At 48.0% G+C, this 22,594-nt stretch overlaps 1 protein-coding gene across 5 annotated transcripts; it reads left to right on the top strand.

Moving 5' to 3' along the window:
• Nucleotides 1-643: 643 nt before the first annotated feature.
• Nucleotides 644-22,327, top strand: FAM186B (family with sequence similarity 186 member B). 5 transcript variants are annotated; one of them, XR_014314331.1, is made up of 9 exons: nt 644-875; nt 2,127-2,352; nt 8,382-8,564; nt 11,093-12,749; nt 13,214-13,406; nt 15,052-15,230; nt 16,154-16,336; nt 20,570-20,762; nt 21,090-22,327. XR_014314331.1 is itself a non-coding variant. In XM_082741210.1 (8 exons), exons 1-8 carry the CDS (start codon nt 780-782, stop codon nt 19,175-19,177), a joined length of 2,847 nt encoding a protein of 948 aa, XP_082597336.1. In that variant the 5' UTR covers nt 644-779; the 3' UTR covers nt 19,178-19,681. The 5 variants fall into 5 exon arrangements, 4 of the variants coding, with proteins under 4 accessions (XP_082597336.1, XP_082597335.1, XP_082597337.1 ...); XM_082741210.1 differs by lacking the exons at nt 20,570-20,762; nt 21,090-22,327 and adding an exon at nt 19,033-19,681 and having other exon boundaries at nt 2,142-2,352; XM_082741209.1 differs by lacking the exons at nt 20,570-20,762; nt 21,090-22,327 and adding an exon at nt 19,033-19,680.
• The last annotated feature ends 267 nt before the right edge of the window (nt 22,328-22,594 follow it).

Raw genomic sequence — 22,594 nt, 5'->3', positions numbered from 1 at the left:
AAGTGTTTATTAAGTGCCTAGTGTGTGCCAGGCTTGGTTCTAGGTCCCAGGCATACAACAATGTCCCATTTTAGGGATTTCTTTCTAAAAGCCATCTTATAGTGATAGTCTTCAGTAAGGAAAAGTGCTGATAGAGCCTCGATCCTAGATGCAAATGCAAACATAATACCTTTAGTTATTGATTGGCTCTAATTTTTAAAAGCTTTTCTTTGGGCAGAGAACTTTTTTGAGTTGCTTTTTCTTATTTTTAGCCAGTAACATTTAGTTTGGTAGCAGAACATTTAAGTACTTAAGGAAAAAAAGAATAGGCCAACACAGGATGCCAGGGTGGCTCAGTGGGTTAAGTGTCTACCTTCCACTCAGGTCATGATCCCAGGGTCCTGGGATTGAGCCCACATCAGACTCCTTGCTCAGTGGGGATCCTGGTTCTCTCTCTGCCTGCTGCTACCCCTGCTTGTTCTCTCTCTCTGACAAATAAATAAAATCTTTAAAAAAGACAAACCCACAATAGGTCGACTTAATATATACTAGGTAATGGATAAAAAGCTAGATAACCATGCAGATAGTTGACAAGGAGTCTTTCTTCTAATCAAACTGATGATGTCACTGGAGAAAGGTCAGTTGGAACCTGATGTCTGGCAGTTATAGAGAGCTGTGTCTAGGCAGAGGGTACTCAGGAACCACTCTGGCACCATTAACCCCAAAGCAGTTAGCATCCCATGTCTAGGCCTGGGTACCAGAGACACAGGACATCTTTGCAACTACCAGGGTGATCCAAAATGGAGAAAGACAGGCCCCCACAGTTGATGACCCCTGCTTCAGTGAAAGCCATCATCTCAAGGATTGAGGCTGCCCAGCTAACACGGGCTCAGGAGGTAATACTTGAAATGAAGGAGTTACCCTTCTATTGGGATCTGATGTGGAGACTGGGAACTGACCACGGATTGGGGCAAGAATCCAGCTCTGGGCCTTCAGGGGTCCTGGGATCCTCAGTAAGGTGGGTTTGCAGACAGATTAATCCAAAATATCCATCTCCTAGACTTGGCCTCTGTTGGGCAAACTGAAATCAAACAACCCCCATGAGGCAGGGCACAGGAAGGAAACAGCCTATAAGGAAGAACCAGGATGGCCCTGAGACACCTAGTGATAAGTCTTAGCAGGGCAAGAAGAGGGGCCCAGACTTTCTGATTTGGGCCTCTTCTTGGCCACCTGTCAGCATCCTTCACAGTTAGCCCTAGAAGCTTACAGAGAAATGGCCAAAGGCTGAACTCACCCTGCATATGAGTCTCTAGTGCAGTTTTTTTTCAATGGGACTCTCTGATCCTAAGGGTTTCTTAGAGCCTCAATTTTTCAGTCTGTTGCTTCAGGATGCTTACAAGATATCCAGAAGTCCCTAGAAAATTTTAAAATTCTGAAGAAATGCACACACTACATTTAAAAAAAAAAGATTTTATTTATTTATTTGACAGAGATCACAAGTAGACAGAGAGGCAGGCTGAGAGAGAGAGAGAGAGAGATTGGGAAGCAGGCTCCCTGCTGAGCAGAGAGCCCAATGCGGGACTCGATCCCAGGACCCTGAGATCATGACCTAAGCCAAAGGCAGCAGCTTAACCCACTGAGCCATCCAGGCGCCCCACACACACTACATTTGTAGTATTCTCTTCCTTCCTGACCTGGTCTTAATCATCACAAGGACATTAAGAAGAGCTAACATGGGTGCCTGGGTGGCTCAGTGGGTTAAAGCCTCTACCTTCGGCTCAGGTCATGATCCCAGGGTCCTGGGATCAAGCGCTGCATCGGGCTCTCTACTCAGCAGGGAGTCTGCTTCCTCCTCTCTGCCTGCCTCTCTGCCTACTTGTGATCTCTGTCAAATAAATAAATAAAAATTTTTTTAAAAAGAGCTAACACTTATTTTATGTGGCAGGCACTATCCTAAGTGCTTTACAAATATTAATTCATTTAATCTTTACAAAAACTTGGTGACATCAGTACCCTAACAATCCCCAGTTTACAAGTAAGGACCCGGAAGCCCCAAGAGGTGAACTGACTTGTCTGAGATCACCCCTTCCAGGCCATGGTGTCTGGCACCGGAGTTCACACCCCTAAATCTGCTGCCTCCCATGTAGGATATTTCTTCCCAGCTCTCTGACATCTTGGACAATGTCAACTGTGTCATCAACCGCTTCCAGGAAGAACTAGGGTATGATTTAAAAGAAAAGGCAAAATCTGACCGGACAGAGCGAAAGGGCAAGAACAGATTCATCTTGCTGGAGAAAATTGCCTCCTTCTCGGAAGATGCTAAGACCAAAGAGAAGCACTTGTACGAAATTCTCCGCTGGCTGGGTGACTGGGGTGAGTTTGCGGACTGGGTGCCCGGGGACAGCTGGACACTGGTTCCACCCTCACTCCCGTCTCTTCCTTACCCCACCCCAGGTGGGCTCTGGTGGGGCAGCTGGCACAGCGCCTCTCTACTGAGACCTTCCCCTGCTCCTGTCACAGCAATCATGTCTACTCCCCAGACGGACAAATGTGTGACTGTCCAGAACATAGTAGATTGTGACATTAGCTGCATGGGTGATGAAACTAAGTCACAGGTCTGTGGTGACATCTCTCTCTTTTTTTAATTAACACATAATGTATTATTTGCTTCAGGGGTATAGGTGAATCATCAATCTTTCACAATTCACAGCACTGACCATGGCACATACTCTTCCCAATGTCCATCACCCAGCCACCCCATCCCTCCCCCCTCCCCCACTGCAACCCTCAGTTTGTTTCATGAGATTAAGAGTCTCTTATGGTTTGTCTCCCTCCCCGGTTCCATCTTGTTTCATTTTTTTCCCTCCCTATCCCCCATGTCCCCCTGCCCTGCCTTCAAATTCCTCATATCAGAGAGATCATATGATAACTGTCTTTCTCTGATTGACTTATTTCACTCAGCGTAATACTTCTAGTTCCATTCACCTCATTGCAAATGGCAAGATTTCAGTTTTTTGATGGCTGCATGTATTCCAGTGTGTGTGTGTGTGTGTGTGTGTGTGTGTGTGTGTGTATGCCACATTTTCTTTATCCATTCATCTGTTGATGGGCATCTAGGATCTTTCTATAGTTTGGCTATTGTGGACATTGTTGCTATAAACATTCAGGTGCATGTGCAGCTTCGGATCAGTACGTTTGTATCTTTAGGGTAAATACCCAGTAGTGCGATTGCTGGGTCGTAGGGTAGCTCTATCTTCAACTCTTTGTGGAACCTCCATGCTGTTTTCCAGAGTGGCTGCACCAGCTTGCATTCTCCCCAACAGTGTAGGAGGGTTCCCCTTTCTCTGCATCCTCGCCAACATCTGTTGTTGTTTCCTGACTGGTTAATTTTAGCCATTCTGACTGGTGTGAGGTGGTATCTCACTGTGGTTTTGATTTGCATTTCCATGATGCCAAGTGATGTGGAGCACTTTTTCATGTGTCTGTTGGCCATGTGGATGTCTTCTTTGCAGAAATGTCTGTTCATGACATCTCATTTTTTTATTAAGGTTGAAATTAAATTCAAGCCCATGCTCTTTTATTTTTTTATTTGTATTTTTCCCAGATTTACTGAGACATAATTGATAAATAACATTGTGTAATTTAGAATGTACACTGCCATGATTTGATAGATGTATATGTTGTGTGGTGCTTGTCACAATCAGGTTAGTTAACACATTCATCATCTCACAAGATGCCCTTTTTTTTCTGCTGAGAACATTTAAGATCTATTCTCTTAGTAAATTACAAGCATGGCATATTACAACATGGCATGGTTAGCACAGTCACCACACTGTATATTAGAACCCCAGAACTTTTTTATGACCGAAACTTTGTACCCTTTGGCCAACACTTCCCCATTGACCCCACCCCCACCCAGACCCTTGTAACCACCATCTACTATCGGTTTCTGTGAGTTCAGCTTTTTAGATTCCACATGGAAGTGAGATAACATCGTGTTTGTCTCTCTCTGTCCAACTTACTTCACTTGGCCTAATACCCTCAAATTCCATCCATGTTGTGACAAATAGCAGGATTTCCCTCGCTATGATGGAATAATATTTCATTGCATGAAGGGGACACCTGGCTGGCTCAGTTGGAGGAACATAGGACTCTTGACCTAAGGGTCGTGAGTTCAAGCCCCACATTAGGGGTAGAGATTACTTAAATAAACTAAAAAATATATATATTTCATTGTGTGTACCACATTTTCCTTAACCATTCATTGATCAGCTGACACTTAGCTTGGTTTTATGTCTCGGCTCTTGTGGATAATGCTTCAGTAACCTGGGCATACAGATATCTCTTGGAGGTAGTGCTTCCATTCCCTTTGGACATATACCCAGAAGTGGGATTGCAGGATCATATGGTAATTGTATTTTTTTTTAAGATTTTATTTATTTGAGAGATAGAGAAAATGAGAGCCAGCAAGCATGAGAGGGGGAAGGTAAGAGGGAGAAGCAGACTCCCTGGTGAGCCAGGAGCCCAATGCAGGACTTGATCCTGGAACTCCAGGATCATGACCTAGGCTGAAGCCGTTTGCTCAACCAACTGAGCTACCGAGGTCCCTGTTTTAATTTTTAGATTAAATACTGTTTTCCAAAATGGTGGTACCAACTTACATTCCCACCAATAGCGCAAAAGTGTCCCCTTTTTCCACATCCTCACCAACACTTGTTATCTCTAGTCTTTTTCATGATAGCCGTCCTATCAGGTATGAGGTAATATCTCCTTGTGGTTTTAATTTGTGCTTCCCTGATGATGAGTAGTGTTGAGCCCCTTTTCATGTACCTTTTGGCCATTTGTGGGTCTTTAGAAAAATGTCTATTCAGATCTTTTGCCTTTTTTTTCTTTCATATACGTATTTAATCATAAGGTTGAGAGGAATCATAAATACACTCTGGCTCTACATTGTTAATATGACAAGTAACAAAAGAAGTGTGTCCAAATTGGTGTCATTTTAAAGTTGTCATCTCTAATGTTAGTGTGCCCTCAATATCTCTCAAGATACTTATTTTAATAATTGTCTGGTGCTCTTGGCCTCCTGCCATCCCTCCCTTCAGGGCCACGGACCATTGTCACTTTCACTAAAGCTCCTTTTCAACTTCAGGAGTCACTATACCTTTGTGGTTAAAATTACTGGCTCTGGGGAAGATGTGAGTCTGTCTCCACCATTTAGGAGATGTATGAACTTAGGCAAGCCATTTGATTTTTCTGCACGGCTGGTTCCTCATCTCTGGAAATGTTGGTCCTGTCCCAGCAGGAGCCAGGTCCACACTGGCTCCAGTGTGGAGGTCCACTCCAGTGTGGAGCCAGGTCCACACTGACACATGGCTTGGACACATTTATCAGCACAACAGGGGACACACATTTTCCTGCTTTCCTCAACACCAGGACAACTCTGAGAGTAACCTCAGTAGGTAGTTTTCTCCCCAAGTTGAAAGGCTGTTTGATAACTGATTCTGTGCCATTTACACTTAAACCAGTTCAGAACGTGTTGGAGCTAGTGCAGAAAATTTGATCAAAGGGATATGGGTATGACTCTTGTGTAGCCACAGAATGGCTATGGTTGGGCAATTAAGTTGTTGTCACTTTTCAAGGGGCCACTTTCTGGAAGCTGGATGCTTGCATGAAAGGAAAGCTTTCTGAGAACAGGTCAGCCTCCTTTGTTCTTTTTTTTTTCCTTTAAAGATTTTATTTATTTATTTGTCAGAGAGAGAGAGAGAGCGCACATGCACAAGCAGGTGGAGTGGCAGACAGAGTGTCAGGCAGAGGCAGAGAGAGAAGCAGGCGCCCTGCGAAGCAGGGAGTCCGAGGTGGGACTCGATCCCAGGACACTGCGATCATGACCTGAGCCGAAAGCAGTGGCCCAACTGACTGAGCCACCCGGGAGTCCCCCTCCTTTGGTCTTTATCATGGCTTCTGTGTGGCCTTTGCCCCGGTTTTTTAAAACTGGATTGTTTGTTTTGTTGGCTATTGAGTTGTATGAGCACCTTCTTTTGGATATTGTCCCCTTATCAGATAAACCTGTTTGCAAATACTTCCTCCCATTCTGTAGATTGCCTTTATCATTTTTTTAAAAGATCTTACTTACTTATTTGACAGACAGAGATCACAAGTAGGCAGAAAGGTGGTGGGGTGGGTGGGAAGCAGGTGCCCCCACCAAGCAGAGAGCCTGACGAGGGTCTCAATCCTAGGACCCCGAGGTCAAGACCTGAGCTGAAGGCAAAAGCTTTAACCCACTGAGCCACCCAGGCACCCCATCATTTTGTTTTGTTGATGGTTCCTTTTACTGTGCAGAAACTTTTTAGTTTGATGTAGTCCCCCTTGTTTATGTTTGCTTCTGTTGCCTCTGCTTTTGGTGTCAAAATCATTGCCAGGACCAATGTCAAGAAGCTTTTTCCCTATGTTTTCTTCTAAGAGTTTTATGGTTTCAGGTCTTACATTTAAGTCTTTCATCCACTTCAAGTTAATTTTTGAGAATGGTGTAAGATAGGGGTCCAATATGCATGAATGTCCAGGTTTTCCAACATCACTCATTGAAGAGCCATCCTTCACCCGCTGCGTATTTTTGGCTTGCTTGTCAAATATTAGTTGCCTATGAATGCAAGGGTTTATTTCTGGGTTTTTTATTCTCTTCCACTTATCCCTGTATTTCTTTTTATGCCAATACCATATTGTCTTGATTACTATAGCTTTGTAGCACAGTTTGAAATCAGATAGTATGACACCTCCAGCTTTGTTCTTTTTCTCAAGATCACTCTGGCTATTTGGGGCCTTCTGTGGTTCTCTGTGAATTTTAGGGTTGTTTTTTCTGTTTCTGTGAAAAATGCTGTTGGCATTTTGTTAGAGATTTCACTGAATCTGTAGACGGCTCTAAGATGGTTGTATGGATATTTTAAACCATATTGTCTTCCAATCCATGAATATGGAGTACCTTTCCATTTATATGTGTCTTCTTCAATTTCTTCTATCAACATCTTACAGTTTATAGTGTGGAGGTCCTTTACCTCCCCAGTTAAATTTATTCCTAAGTATATTATTATTTTTTGATGCTGTTGAAAAGGGGATTATTTTTTTCTTTTTCAGATAGTTTATTGTTAGCATATAGAAATGCAACTGATTTTTAAAGAGACCTTTACTGTTATTTATTTTGAGAGAGAGAGAATGTACACACATGCATGCAGTCGGGGAGAGGAGTGGCGGGGGCGGGGGGGAGAATCCCCAGCAGGCTCCACACCATGTGGAGTCTGATTGTGGCCTCTATCCCACAACCCGGAGATCATGACCTGAGCCAAAATCAAGAGTTGGTTGCTTAAGTGACTAAGCCACCCAGGTGCCCCGAAATGCAACAGACTTTTGTAGGTTGATTTTGTATCCTGCAACTTTACCAAATTTGTTTATTAGTTCTAACAGGGTTTTTTTGGTGGAACACACCAGGTAGTGTATAGAGGAACCCACAGATGATATTCAAAGTACTTAATGACCCTTACTTCATGGGCACTGGGCCAAACAGCACTGATGCCAGCTGTAAACAATTGGTATAGCCACTTGAATGTGGACCATCTAGATGCAGCCCTAGAGCTAGGTGCTACCCGCATTAAGATCAGAGTTATGCCTTCACAAGACCTTCTGCCATGAGTTTGGGCAGATGCTGCAATGTTGGCGTAAGGTGGTATAGGGATGGGCCCCATGCCCGTCACACTGCCCTGCCCCCAAGGAGCTCTCAGTTCTGTGGTCCTTCAGCTCCCCCCAAGATCTAAGCAGAGTTGTTCACTCCAATTAATTCATTTAATTGTCCAGATACCAGACTAGGCAAAGGAGATTTAGAGCAAAACATGACAGACACATCTTGGGGCGCCTGGGTGGCTCAGTGGGTTAAGCCTCTGCCTTCGGCTCAGGTCATGATCCCAGGGTCCTGGGATTGAGCCCTGCATGGGGCTCTCTGCTCAGCAGGGAGCCTGCTTCCTCCTCTCTCTCTCTCTGCCTGCCTCTCTGCCTACTTGTGATCTCTCTCTGTCAAATACATAAATAAAATCTTAAAAAAAAAAAAAAGACAGACACATCTCTGGGCTTATAGTTAAACAACAACACAGTTTAACATTTATTGCATATTTTCTACACAGCAGACTTCATGTTAATCACTTCACATGTATTATCTCATTTAATTTCCATCCAGCTCTCTCACAGGCATGTATGCCGAGGCTCAGAAATCAGTAACTTACCCAACACCACACAGCTAGTAAGAGGTGAATCCAATCCAACCTCAAAGCCTGCTGGTGTAACCCCCATGCTGTGGGACTCCTTAGGGCTCCCTAGAGGACAGATTGCACTCAGCCTGTACCCCCCCACTCCATTTACAGGTGACAGTCTCACCTATGAGCTCAGGAACAGGAAGGGTAAGGAGGAAGAGAAAGCTCTGGATGAATGGATTGAGGTGATGGAGAAGGTGTTACCTCTGTCCCTCATTGCCACCAAAGGAGGCATCGAGTCTCTCATTTCCCTCTGCTCTACTCTCATTGAAAGACAAAAGAAAGGGACACAAAGTAGGTTGCAGGCGTGGAGGGGTGGGGAGATTGGGTGGGGGTGGATGCCATCTCAGAGGAAAAAGTCCCATACTGGGGTCTATGGGGGGTCTTTCTGATTCTTCTCCATTAACAAAAGCCTTATCTGAGATGGAGAGGCAGTAGTGAGGGGTTGGGCTGTTGAACCCAAGTTGAGCACTGAGCAGGTCTGAGCTGTGGCGAGGAGTAATGTGAAGACAGGTCCCTGTTGGGGCTTACTGGGGCTGTAGCCTCATGGAGGTCCTGGGAGATCAAGGCTAATAAGCCAGAAAGGCTGGATGGAGTATGCAGCTGGATCCCAAAGACCATCCCTTCCTTACTCCAAATCCAGCTGCAGAGCCAAGAAATCTGGTGAGACTCAGCCAGAGGCCCTTTTAGAACCTTCTCAACTGTGGCTGCTCCAGAAATGGTCAATCAACAACATGGCTCAACCTTGAAATTCTACTTGTATCAGCCCTAGAAGGGACCTGAGATTATTTACTCCTCCTACATTTTGTTTTCTTTTTTAAAGATTATTTATTTATTTATTTGACAGGCAGGGAGAGTGGGAGAGGGAGCCAGGCTTCCCACAGAGCAGGAAGCCTGATGTGGAGCTCAATCCCAAGACCCTGGAATCATGACCTGAGCCTAAGGCAGATGCTTAACAATTGAGGCACCCAGGTTCCCCTCCTCCTACATTTTATAGATGACAGCATTAAAGCTCAGAGAAGAAGAACCATAAAACAAAACAAAACAAAACAAAACTGTGGCAAAACCAGACCCCGCACTTGAGTTTTCTGGCTTTTTAATCTTACTCAAGAGCATGGGCTTCACAGTCAGATGAACTTGAGTTTGAATCCCATGTGCCAATTTCGGGCTGTGTGACATTGAACAGGTTGTTTCATCTTTGTGAACCTCATTCTTTTTTTTTTCTTTTAAAGATTTTATTTACTTATTCGACAGACAGAGATCACAAGTAGGCAGAGAGGCAGGCAGAGAGAGAGAGAGAGAGAGAGAGAGGAGGAAGCAGGCTCCCTGCTAAGCAGATAGCCCGATGTGGGACTCAATCTCAGGACTCTGGGATCATAACCTGAGCCGAAGGCAGAGGCTTTAAACCACTGAGCCACCCAAGCACCCCTGAGAACCTCATTCTTGTCATACACAAAGTGAGGAGCGCACTGCCCATATGCCAGGACCACTGGGTCTGAGGCATCTGGAACCATGCTCAGTAGGCATGTAGGTCATATTAGGGTTTTATCATTGATTATCATGGCCAACTATCAAGCAAGATTGATAGTTGGGGGAGGAAGGAAGCAGGGAAGGGTATGCAAGAAGGAGACAGTCTCTCCTACCATCCTTAGCATATTATGTCTTGAAAAATAGTTATTTTTATATGCATTTCTCTGCTGGATTATAAACTCCTGGAGCGCAAAGGCCGTGTCCTATTGATTTCTTCTTAAGGATTACTTACTGAGCACTTACGAGGTACCCAGTTCTGTGCTTGCCATTAAACATGCATGATTTAGTGAAGTCCTATGAGTAGATGCTGTGGTGATCCCCATTTTTCAGAAACAGAGGCACTGAGAGGTTAGGAAACTTGCCTAAAGCAAATAGTAAGGAGGGGATTCAAGCCCAAGTTATCTGATTCTAGAATTCAACCTCTGAACCATTAGGCCATATGGCCTCTCTGACAATATTAGCTAAGTGCTAGCTTGACTTCAGTGCCACTTAATTTCCATGTACCCTTTAGCCTGTCATCCAAAGTTAGCTAGTGTTTTTTCTGTCAGTGATGTTTGTCGAATGGACAAGTGAATGGATGCTCCAAGATAATTACTCTCGCAGACCTACATACATAGATCAAGGGAATACTGCTAGGACCATGACCCAGTCCTGAGGAGCTGAAGTCTATGAATGGGTTTGAAGAGTGCACGGCCTGTACTTATGTGCATTTTCCTAAGAAGGTCCTTGCTTTCATCAAAGTATCAAAAGAGTTCATGACCCCCCTAATGGAAGAAGACATTAGTCATTAAAAAACCCAATGTGTGAACAGTGGCGGAATCATGTGGCAAATTCACTACACAGTCTAGTGGTAACTGGGAAAGGGAAACAAAGCTTCTCAGATGATCTGGAATCTAAGTCCCAGGTAGGCTTCCAGAGTTTGGGTAGTTGACAGTAGGGAGCCAAACATGGATACTGAGGCTGGGAAGTAGCACGATTAGAAAAGTAAATTTACTCCAGGGAAATATGTAGGATTAGAAATACATTGAATTAGATAGTGTCAGGCCCCATGGGCCCTGCAGGTGCCTTGGAGCTGGCAGACCCCAGTGGGCAAGCTCTGGGCAAGTTCTGAGCCTGGCAGAGACCTCTCCTGACAATATCTCCCCTGGTCTCACGTGTTGCCTCAGCTCCTTATTCTTGCCAAAGGCCTAAGAGTGTTGGATGGGGAATTTGGCCAAGCAGGGTGTAGAGAATCTGTATAATCAGTGGCACCCATAGAAGTTTATTGCTTTTGTTCTCTCCACCTCTCCTAGTATCCAAACACACCTTCTGGCGGGGCTGGTGGGAACAAAGCCCCCCCAGATCTGCATCCTACCCTCAGCCACTGAGCCCAGAGCAGATGCTCCAGGACAAGCATACTACATGCATGAAGGTCTCTGAGGTGATGTCCATGCTGCAGGAGCTCCTGGACTCCACCATGTTCAACCAGGGGGAGATCAGAGCCATCCGGTACATGTCTGCTGTGGTGGAGAACCTCAACAAGGCCTTGACCCTCCAGCACAAAGAGAACAGTAACCTAGAGACCAAATACAGGAACCTGGAACTAGAGATGACCAAAGAACTCAGCAGCCAGAGGCTCTACTTCCAGAATTCCCTCCAAGTTCTACAGAGCAAGAGGGATGCCCTACTAAAGCAGGTGGAAATTCTAGGGGGAAAATACCATGACCTTCTCCTGATAAAGCATGCCTTAGAGTTCCAGCTGAAGAAGGCTCAGTCTGCTAGAGATCAAGCAGAAGAACCAGCCAAGATCTTGATCGACCTCCTGGGCCCCACTGAGAAAGAGACCCTCTCAAAGAAAGAAAGAGTCATGGAGAAAACCCAGCAGGAAAGGTTGCTTATGTCACTGCCCCCAGGTTTCATGACCGAAGCCTGGGACAGTGGTACTAGGCCTTCAACATCTCAGGCACTTTCCACCATGACCACACATGCAAGGATTGCCGATGTGTACAGCAGCAAGGACACTGAGTGTCTCCAGCCCATCTTGCTATCCCCAGCAGATAACAAGTTTCCTAAGAAATGGGAAGGACTAGCAGCAGAGAGTCCAGGCCACCAAGTCAAAGACCAGAAGGATTTCCAGAAAGCAGTCCAAGAGAAGGAAGGACTCCAAATTAAGTACCGTGTTAGGATGCAGCTGTCCCCGGAGAGCTCTAAGAAGGTGGCCTTGGAGAGCAAGGTGGAGCACTGGGAAGAAGAACTCAGCTGGGAGAGGCAGAGGCAGCAGCGGCTGGAGGAGGAGGCGATGTGGCTGCAGCGGCAGAAGAAATGGGCCCTGCTGGAGCAGGAGCATCAGGAAAAACTGCTGCAGTGGGAGATGGAGGCGGCGGCGAGGGAGCAGCAGCAGAGGTTGGGCCAGCAGGAGAAGGAGCACGGGGGCCCACGGAGAGACCTGGAGCGGTCGGGCGAGGACGTGGAGAGGATGATCTTCACGACCACCAGGCGGTGGAAAGACCTGGAGAAGACATCCCTGGCACCTCCCCCAAGCCGGGCCCAGTCTGCTCACCAAGGCAGGAGGCCACGCCAGCCTAGGTCCCCTAGTACCCCGCAGCCTGCCCCCAGACACCAGAGGAACCTGCGTTCCGCCAAGTCTACCCAGAAACCATGGGCCTCCCAGGTTCCCATGAAGCCCAAGAAATCAGCCTCTTTCCCTGTCGCAGGGACATCCATCCAAAAGGTGTCCCGGCCTCTGCTGCATATCTCCCCGGCAGCTTTTAAGGGGAAAGTATACCACATGGATGCAGAGGCCCAGAGGAAGAACCTGCAGCTCCTGAGCAAGGAGGCTGAGCCAGGGCTGCCGCACTCACTGCGCAGCAAGGCGCTGGAGCTCACCACCACCACCATGGAGCTCGGCACACTCCGGCTGCAGTGCCTGTGCCACAGGTACATCCTCTACAGGCGCTTCCGGAGTCTCCGGTAGGTACCCCTGGCGCCCAAGCCCCCCCGCCATGTGTGGGCAGAGCCAACACCTAAATAGGAGGAGCACAGGGCGAATGGGGATGGAGAGGTCCCCCCAGACAAGGTCCCCTGAGGGAGGGAACTGGCAAAGGATGTCTGGCCTTGGGGCCTTGGCGGGCCAGCAACTTGCTTTTCCTCAAAGCCCGCTCCCTTATTTCTTCCTCTCTTCCCTTCACCTTGTCCCTAATGCACCTACTATGCTCCCCGGCCTGCCTTACTCTCTCTCTCTGTTTCTAGCCAGGCCCTATGGCTCCTCACCTGCCACCACCTTGCACTTCTCTGCCTCCTGCTTTCCTTGGCTTTCAACAGCCTCTGTTGCTCTCCTTGCTGTCAGCATCTATAACACAGAGTCCCCTCTGCTTAACAGACTTGGGGGAACGGGAATCCCTTTCACCCACGAAGTCACTTCCCTTGTCTCCCAGACAGGAAGTGACTGACCACATACAAGTCATGCGGGAAACTGGGACTGCCTACAAGGCCCAGAACCTCTATGTCTTCCTGGATAACATCGACCACCTGCAGAACCTCTGGCTGCAGGCCTGGGAAGACAAGCAGAAGGACCTGGAGGAGAAGCGCCGAGAGTGTCTGAGCAGCATGGCGACCATGTTCCCCAAGGTGGGCCTCCCCTGCCAGAGGTCAGCGCCATCAGGAGGGACAGGGCCAGGAAGTGAGCCAGTGGGGCTCTGGAGTAGAACTGGGGAGTGGGCAGCTGAAAGGAACTAAGAGGGCAGGTGAAAGCCTCTGAGGCAAGAGGAGGCGAAGGCTGGAAGCGCCTGAGTGGGAGGAAGGGCAACTTTCCAGTTTCCATATATGGGGGAGTCTGGGAGAGAGAGAGAGGCCCTCAGAATGAGCTATAGAAGAAGGACTCTTGGGGAGAGGGGAGGCAGCTGGACCCTGCAGTCCCAGCTTTGTGCCCAAGTTCTCCTTCCTTCATGGGTCCCTCTGCCCTGCTCCTGTGGGTTCTACTTGCTCTTCCGGCTTGGTCACAGCTGTCTTTGGCACCCACATGCCGGGGTCTTACTCTGCTGCTCTCTGGGACAGCTCCCTTGGCTTCCAGATACCAGGTCTCTTCCCATCACTTCCTGCCCAAGGTTCCTGACAGGTAAAATCACTGAGACCCTGGTTGAAAATGTCTTCACTCAGTCCCTTCACTCCGAATGGACAGTTTGTCTGGAGACAGCAGTCTAGGTTAGAATTATTTTCCTTCTCAATTTTAACAGCTCTGCTCATAGCCTTCTGGGTTTGGGTGTTGCTGTTGACAGTACAAAGTCTTTTTGAGGCCTGACCTGTGGGTTTGACCCGTTCATACTCTCTGTGGGCCAGCTTCAGTTTCCCCTGCTAGCAGGCTCAGAGAAGCAGCAAGTGTTGACATGGTCCACAGAGGGCTAGCTGACAGTTTGCCGGGGGGGATTGGGAAATCACAGCATTGGTTCAGAACCCACAGGGAGTCCTCCCTAGGGTTGAGCCAAGAGGGCGATTTGAGTTTGGGGGAAGCTGTATGCTGAGGCACACAGCGTAAGTGCTGACATTGGGCAGTTGGAGGAGCCCTGGCTGTGGGGCTATTCTCTCAACTCAGTTTCCTACCACTTTCCCCTAGCCCTGATCATCTGCTATAGGTAGCTTGACTTGCTACATTGGTTTTGAGGCTGAGAAGGAAGGGGACAGGCAGGGTTCCCTCACTCCTCACTCAATGCCAAGGCAGGGGCCGAAGAAAAAAGTACCCAGAGCATTCTAGGCACAACTCAGGCTCACGTCATGAGCCCTGCATGCTGTCTCGAGTTCCTGTTGCTCTGGCTTCCTTTAGATTTTTCCTTGCTCTTTCGCTCACTGTCCAGCTTCTCCATAACAAAGGAGAAAAGAGGAGCTAACCTAGCAAATAAGAAGTCAAGGAGTTTTGGGATACCGGGGTGGCTCAATTGTTAAGCATCTGCCTTTGGGTCCGGTCATTGTCCCAGAGTCCTGGGATCGAGTCCCACATCGGGTTCCCTGCTCAATGGGGAGTCTGCTTCTGCCTCTCCCACTCCCACTGCTTGTGTTCCCTCTCTGGCTGTGTCTCCTCTCTCTGTCAAATAAATAAATAAAATCTTTAAAAAAATTTTTCAAGGAATTTTTAGGAAATTTTGATACTCGGGGGTCCCAGGAATCTCTGATTGGAGGGATTCCCTGGGGCTTACCTTCTCTTCTCAGCCCCGAGTCAGGCTGTGCTCTCGAGAGGGGATGAATTCCTGTCTCTGTGATGCCTCTCTGCTGGTTCCTCTAGCTCCAGCTGGAGTGGAACATCCATCTGCACACTCCTGTGATCACCAACCCAAAGTCCAGGAAAAACAAGCCACCCCCATCCTTTCTCCGGCGCATCCACTCCTGCGGCCCCTTCAGCAGGCAGTCCCCAGAGCGCTTCACGCCCAAGCCCTGGGAATGTGCTCCCCTGCGCGGGGCCCGGTAGGTGACGGGCAGCCCGAGGGATGGGTGGGGGTACTGGGAGCAAGACTGGGGATGGCCAGACTGGGGAGACTGGCAGCTTGGTGAGGACAAAGACAGGCCAAGCTTACCTCACGAATTGCAAGATGCCTGTCTTCTCAGCCACCCTGCTCGACTCTGCCCATTGGCTCACAAGCCCGTGTGTGTGTGTGTGTGTGTGTGTGTGTGTGTGTGTGTGTGTGTGAGAGAGAGAGAGAGACAACAACAAGACATGGGCTTCAGAAGCCAGCCAGGTCAAGTAGGTTTCAAATTGCAACTGAGCATTGTTGGTCCAGCACCTGCTATTGATCTGTCTATATAAATAAACCTGATCCTTCCCACCTTGTAACCTCCAGGCTCAGAAAGAGATACCATGAGGGGCACCCGGGTGGCTCAGTGGGTTAAGCCTCTGCCTTTGGCTCAGGTCATGATCTCAGGGTCCTGGGATTGAGTCCCGCATCAGGCTCTCTGCTCAACAGGGAGCCTGCCTCCCTCTCTCTCTCTGCCTGCCTTTCTGCCTACTTGTGATCTCTCTCTCTCTCTGTCAAATAAATAAATAAAATTTAAAAAAAAAAAAAAAAAGGATACCATGAGCTTCTGGGGGGTGTCAAGAACACACACATCCTTCCCTGTGTGGGGCATCCCTGGGACACATGCCTAGAAGAACAGAGGCTGTCCTAGCGCACCTCCAGCTGCCCCTCAGCCAGAGAAGCCCCAGGGAGATGAGGCTTAGTGTCAAGGGGAAGCGAGGTGACAGGACGGTGGTGACAACTAGTTGAGAGGGCAAGAAAACAAGACCCAATGTTTTGGGCCTTACGGACTTGGGGAGCTTATTGTTTCTTGATCTCTCTCTGTGTATCTAACTTTTTTGTGTCTTTTCTATGCTTTCGACCTCCATACCCCAGCCAGCAGGAGAACCAGATGGAGGCCATCTGGAGAACTGATGTGGCCTCCTCCAGTCACCCAATAGAAAAGAGGACTCCCCCCAGACTGACCTGGGACCAGTTTGGAGGGTGCCCTGACATTCCCCGGCTGTTGGCCTTGGATGTGCCTTCCTATCGAAGAAGCTTACAGTCCCTCAAGACCTGGTAAGGTGTAAGCCTAGGCAGTTAATCCGGATTTGGGGAGATATTCCCACCAAGGCCAGGGGCCAGAGTGCACACTGTCTCAGATCAACAACCCAAGAGACCACTTTCCTGACATTCATAACGACCTCATTTATCATATCAGATCAGATAGAGATGTTCAGCTGCCTCACCAGCCATCAGCTTGGGTCCCCATGCCACCATTCTAGTTCTCTCACAGGACTTCACGTAGTGTCTCAGAAGATCACTAGGCAAGTCTTAACTGCCCACTTGTTGCCTGAGCTGCCACTTATTTCCTGAGTTGGCTTAGGAGGTGAATTCTGCCCTAGATGGGGAGGGGGGGGTCGTTCTCGTTGAGAAAACCAGGTGCAGGAATGGAGAGATGAGGGAGACCAAGAATCCTGTGATGAAGCTGACACTTGGGCCTGGGCCTGTCTTTGGCGTTCTCATTTCCTTACTGCCTTCTAGAATTGTTCCCAGGAAGAACTGTTGAGGGGAAGGGGCAGGACTCAGTGGGCTGACAGGAGGCTTTTCTAGTTAGGGAACCTCCACACTCCTTTGGCTCTCCAGGCTTGAAGATGTCACTGTTGAAGACTCAAGGCTCTTTCAAGGAGTCTTTTTAGACATTTGGAGACAATCCCAGCTGCCCCTTGTGGCCCTAACCCTGCCCCAATTATAGATCTTTGACAGGGAGAGGACACTGAGGCCTGCTAGTCTAGATCTAACCAGAACCAAGGCTATCGGATGCGGCTACTGCCCTGCCCTCCAGACGGGGACTTAGGGAAGAGAGGATGACATAATAAGATCAAACAAGGCTGGCCCTTGGCTCTGAAGCAGGCCCAAGGATCCCAGATGGTACACAAGACACCTGGCTTCCAGTTCATGGAGAATGGCTAAGAGATATGTGTGTGTCCGTATGTGTGTATGTTGTTAGCTGAGTTGGAAAGGGCAAACAGAATTCATTGAACGTAACCAAAACAACACTGTGGCAGAACTCAGGAAACCAGAGGTCAGCTGGGGCCATGCTCTGCTAAGATTTGGCTACACTTGCCCAAGGCCCCCCATAGTAGAGTCTCTTCTCCCGGAGCTCCTCCTCTCTCTGCATCCCTGCCAGGGCCTGGGCTTGGCTTGGCGTCCGCTTGAATCTCAGGCCTTTGTTCTTCCCCCACACATAAATATGTGTGACTATCAAGAACACACACTCCACTTGACCCTTGAAAATTTGCGAGGCGGGTGGGGGGGTAATGGGGAAAGAAAGAGCTTCTGGGCGAACAGCACTGAGCGACAGCCTCCTTTCTTCCCCCCTCTCTGGCATAACATGCAGAACTCACTCCTTCCTGTCTCCTGCAGAGCTGTTCCACCCACACCCAGGCCTCCACTGGGATCTCAGCTTCAGGCTTTTGCACTTATCAAAATATTGTTCCCGGCAAAGACAGCTTCCCCTTTCCAGGGGAATTTAAGTGAATACAATTTTCTTCCCCCCTTTCTTAATTCGATACAACTCTGTTCAGTGCTTCATACTATCAGGTGTAGAGGCAAAGCCTTGCTTCTTCTGTCTTCTTGCTCCACATCCCAGATGGGTGTCCCCTCCCTGCATGTCAGGCTGGTCCGGAATGGTTCAGTGCGGGGGCTCCCACGTTGTCTTGGGACCCCATTATTGTGGCGTGGGAATCGGCCACTCTCTAATGAAAGTTCTCTGCTGCTCGCCCAGGCTACTGCTGCCTGGGGGCATGGTGGGGTTGGCTGTGCTGCTTTCTTTGCAAGGGCTCCTTGCATGGAGACACACTCCGCTTTCACTCCTACTAGAGGGTACCTTCTCTCTGGCCACCTGCCCCTGGCTCACCGAGGATCCTCAGATCCAGCTGCGGTGTGGTCCCAGGTCACTCACTTCTTAGTGTTCCTGTCACCCTCAGCAGCTCCCAGGGCCCAGGTCACAGCATCATCTAGTCTCCTAAGTAGGGATAAGCTGCACACTGCCTTCCCCATTCTCCTGTCTGCGGGGGACAGCCTGTCTCATCTACAGGTCCCTGGCGTGTCCCCTTAAAACACGGGGAAGGGCTCTTCATCGTCCCTTCATGGGTTGGGACACTAGAAAGGCCCTGTCCCTCAAAAACCAGCAGACCCCCTCCACCAAGAGCTGGCTCTGCCTTGTCTTGTAAACCTCTCCCCTGGGCTTCCTGTCTGACAGGTGAGATCACTGAGTGCCCGTACACACAAAACACTGTCTGCTGTGACAGAAGAATCTCAAGGCTGATTCTAAGTGCTCTGCCCTCCTTAGCTCGCGGACTATTCCCACGCTGCCCAAGCTCGGTGGTTCACGTGTTCCGCCAAGGTGCAGCGAGCACAGACTCACACAGACCTCCACCCTGCTGCAGACGGACTGACGAGAGGGCTTGTAACTGTTTCTGGGGAAGGAGATGAGCAAGCAGGGAGTGGGGAGGAAGGAACCCTGATGGAGAGGAAGGAGCGGGAAAGGATAAGGGGAGGGAAGAGGAAGTACCCTGTGATGTGAGACAAGAGGTAGAGCCCCTAGGATGTGACACAAGTGTTACAGTGAGCAGTTCCACATCGGGATCCAGGCTGGGCGATGTCCTGGACTGTCTCCCAGAGGCCACGAGGGAAGTTCTTGGGTGGGCTGGATGGGCTGGGTGGCCTCCTCTCAGCTGCTCTCCAACCCATAATTGAATTGACTTTTTCAGTGACTTGGTAGCTGACAGAAAGGAACACCAGGAAGCCCCAGATGAGTCAGCCGAGCTCGCTTGTAAGAAGTCCAATGAGTCCTTTCCCGGAACTCTAAAAAGCCAGAAGGATCGAGACAATCTCAGTCCTCACTCCATCCCTTAGTCAGTGATTCTCAAACTTCAGGGTGACTAAACATCACATAGAAACTTGTTTCAAAGGCAGGTTCCCAGCTGGTGTTTTTACACAAACATCCTGGGTATCGCTAAGTAGTTCTGGAACTTTGAGAAACACTACTTTCCTCCTTCGGTCCCCAAACTGTACATTTTTAAATAAAATAGCAGTGTGTTTATTTTTAAAGATTTCTGTGTTGTCGCTGAAAACCCACCCCTCCCCGACTCATTTCCCCAGCCAGCTCCATGACCACTTAGCCCCTGACCTGGAGAAGCCCACTGGGGCGCTTTCCCCAAGAAGTGTCTCTACCCTTTTGGGAGCCAACAAGCTGAGACGGCCACGATTAGTGGCCGGCAGACACCAGTAACTTTTCACTGAATCACAGTCCTGGACAGATAAGTAACTGTTGTGCTGAGAAGTAGCGGGAAAGCTCAAAAGATAAGAACAAAAGGTGATTATCAAGGACCAGTCAAGGCCAAGCGTCACTGGGTGGGAGGCAGAGGCGTGTAGGTCTCTGAGGAGTGAGGGCTGGAGGGAAGACAGGGGACACAAGATCCAGATCTAGATGGTGTGGGCCAAGGTGGCCATCTCTGGAAATTGTCTTCGATGCAGTTACAACACTACCTTTGTGAGTTCAGCCAACCAGCACTGATGCCCGTCCCACCCTCCGTGGCACACAGCTGTCTGCCCCATCTTGAACTTGGTCTTCACCCTCGCCCTCTTCTCCACTGGCCCTGCTGCACCTTTCCTGAAATTGGTCAGGAAATGACCTTGTCCTCAGAGAACCCATAATCTGGTGACTCTGTTTATCAGGAACCATGCTATCCAGGCTTCCCCTCAAGGTTGAGACTCTGGAAGGAAGAAAAGGCTATGGGATGTGAACAGCTGGCCTTTCGATGATGTCAGAGTAGAAGATGACTTCTGAGCAATGGTTTAGCACACAGCAAGGATGGAGAGGAAGGTGAGAGGTGTTCCTGATGCAGGTCTCACACAGGACAGTTCAGGCAACCCCTCCGCTCCTGGCCTTTCAGGTCCCAGGCTGATTCTTTCTTTGGACACCTTGCCCCAGTGGTATCCCCCACAATAAAATGCCCTCACGCTAAATGCACTGCTTTATATAATTTGAAAGGATTTATATAACTTTGCTTTGGAAATAACCCGCTAGGAGTTTTTTTAACATGTCGTTGGCTGTGACTCCTCAACGATCTTCATGCATAGGGATGAAATCTAACAAGTTTTGTAAATGTAACAAGGATATTTTAATACTAAATTTGACAGTGTAATGAAACTGACAGTATTATGTTTTGTCAACAATTGCATATTAATGTTTTTACAGATTTTTTGAAGCCAATGACATTTTAAGGGTTTTGTACGTTTTTATAGGCTCTTGGCACTGGGCTTAAGGTGCCTAGTGGCTACACCTGGTCTGGTGATGGTGAACTTGGACTTTCTGGACATCCTCTAGCAAGCACTCTGGCAAGCGAGCAGAATGTCTGCCAGATTCTTCTGCTTTGTCGACGGTCCATCTCCTTGAAGGCAAAGAAGCTGTGGATTGTCCAAGCTGGAAAGCCAAGAGGTTTGGACACCAAGGAGAGATATCCCTCTATCTCTGTCTCTCTATGATATATATGGTGTTTTCAAGTTATGAGGTTTTTGGTTTTTTTTTTTTTTTTAAGATTTTATTTATTTATTTGACAGAAAGATCACAAGTAGACAGAGAGGCAGGCAGAGAGACGGGGGAAGCAGGCTCCCTGCTGAGCAGAGAGCCTGATGCAGGGCTCAATCCCAGGACCCTGAGATCATGACCTAAGCCGAAAGCAGAGGCTTAACCCACTGAGCCACCCAGGCGCCCCGAGTTATGAGGTTTTTGATATGAGCTTCTTTTTTTTTTTTTTTTTTTCAGAGCAAACTTGATGTATGTGGTCAAATAAGATATCACCTCCACCTCCCAAAAAAACCTCCAAGAAGCCTGAGGCATGGAAAGGAATACTTCTTAGCATATTTCTTCAAGCCAGATTTAGGGATTGGCCATAGATCTGCTTGTGTGGCCCATGGCCTTGGGGCTTCCAAAATGACAAGCCAATACTAATGTGGAGAAGGGGACATGAGGAAAGGGCCTGCTTTAAGCCCTAAGCACGACCTACAAGGAAGTACTGGTAAAGTGGAGAGGACAAAAACCTTTTGAAGACAACCCAGCCAAGAGCCAGGGAGCAGAAAGCCGTGCCGGGTCTTGTCTTCCAAGGACTGGGGAGGCCAACTTGGAAAGTCAGAAAAAGGATGAACATGACTGCATGATTGAAAGAGTTAGCTTCTAAAAAAAATAAAAATAAAAAAATAAATACAAAAGAGCATGGCTAACATATAACTATCAATTGGTGACTTTGAAATAGCTATATTTACTATAAACAGTCTAGTGGAAATGGTGGACAACATGCTTAACAGGTGGGGAATTTGAGCAAAGAGTAGGAAATTATAAACAAATGGAAAAATGGAAATGCTAGAAGTGAAAACATTAATAGCAGAAATGAAGAATTCCTTCAACAGAGTTATCCAACAGGATAAAAGCAGAGGGAAAAAAAATCTGTGAACGGAGCTAGATCAACAAAAATGAACCAGACTGTCTCCCAAAAAGTAGAAGCAAACAAACAATTGAGCAAACCCAAAACTAAGCACCAAGACATATGGTACAATGACAACTGGTCTAACCCGTATGTAATGGAAATCCCAGGGGAGACAGAATGGGGTAGAAGAAATACTTGAAGAGATGATCACTCAGAATCCCAAATTAACGAAACACAACAAACCACAGATCCAAGAAGCCCAGAGAACCCCAAACAGGATAAATGGAAAGAAAAACACAATAGCATGTCACAGTCAAACTGTTGACACAGAAAATTAGGGAACATCTTGAAAATAGCCAAAAAAAAGAAAAGAAAAGAAAATAGCCAGAAAGATGCGGCGCCAGGATGCTTCAGTCGGTTGAGTTTCTGACTCTTCATTTTGGCTCAGGTCGTGATCTCGGGGTCATGAGATATCCAGTCCGTTGTCTGGCTCTGTGCTCAGTGGAAGGTCTGCTTATGATTCTCTCCCTCTGCCCCACCACCCCACTTGGATATTCTCTAGGAAGGAAGGGAGGGAGGGAGGAAGGGAAGGAGGGAGGAAGGAAAAAGAAAGAAGTCAGAAAGTAAAAAAAATTACATAGAAACACAAGAAATAATCTTATTAGCAACTCAACCAGATGGTTCCTGAGGCCCAGCTGTATCCCTGCTTACAGGTCCACAAGACACCCCAGGAGCATTGCAGGACGTTTCCCCATTTGGAGACTGGTAGTAGCTTGGACAGGTTTCTGTTACCTGCAAAACACAGTGGGCACCAGCCCTCCAGTCCCCAGCCAGCAACCATTACTCC

Source organism: Mustela nivalis, assembly GCF_964662115.1.
Source record: "Mustela nivalis genome assembly, chromosome: 7".
Classification (NCBI taxonomy): domain Eukaryota; kingdom Metazoa; phylum Chordata; class Mammalia; order Carnivora; family Mustelidae; genus Mustela; species Mustela nivalis.
The sequence above is the reverse complement of the archived record's forward strand: the minus strand, read 5'-3'. Positions and strand labels throughout refer to the sequence as shown.

Bases quoted from the DNA above. Each gene is read 5' to 3' on its own strand.
- FAM186B (XM_082741209.1), top strand. From the start codon at position 780: ATGGAGAAAGACAGGCCCCCACAGTTGATGACCCCTGCTTCAGTGAAA. The intron at 876-2,126 runs GTAATACTTGAA...CCTCCCATGTAG, and splicing joins AGCTAACACGGGCTCAGGAG to GATATTTCTTCCCAGCTCTC. The intron at 15,231-16,153 runs GTAGGTGACGGG...TCCATACCCCAG, and splicing joins GCTCCCCTGCGCGGGGCCCG to CCAGCAGGAGAACCAGATGG.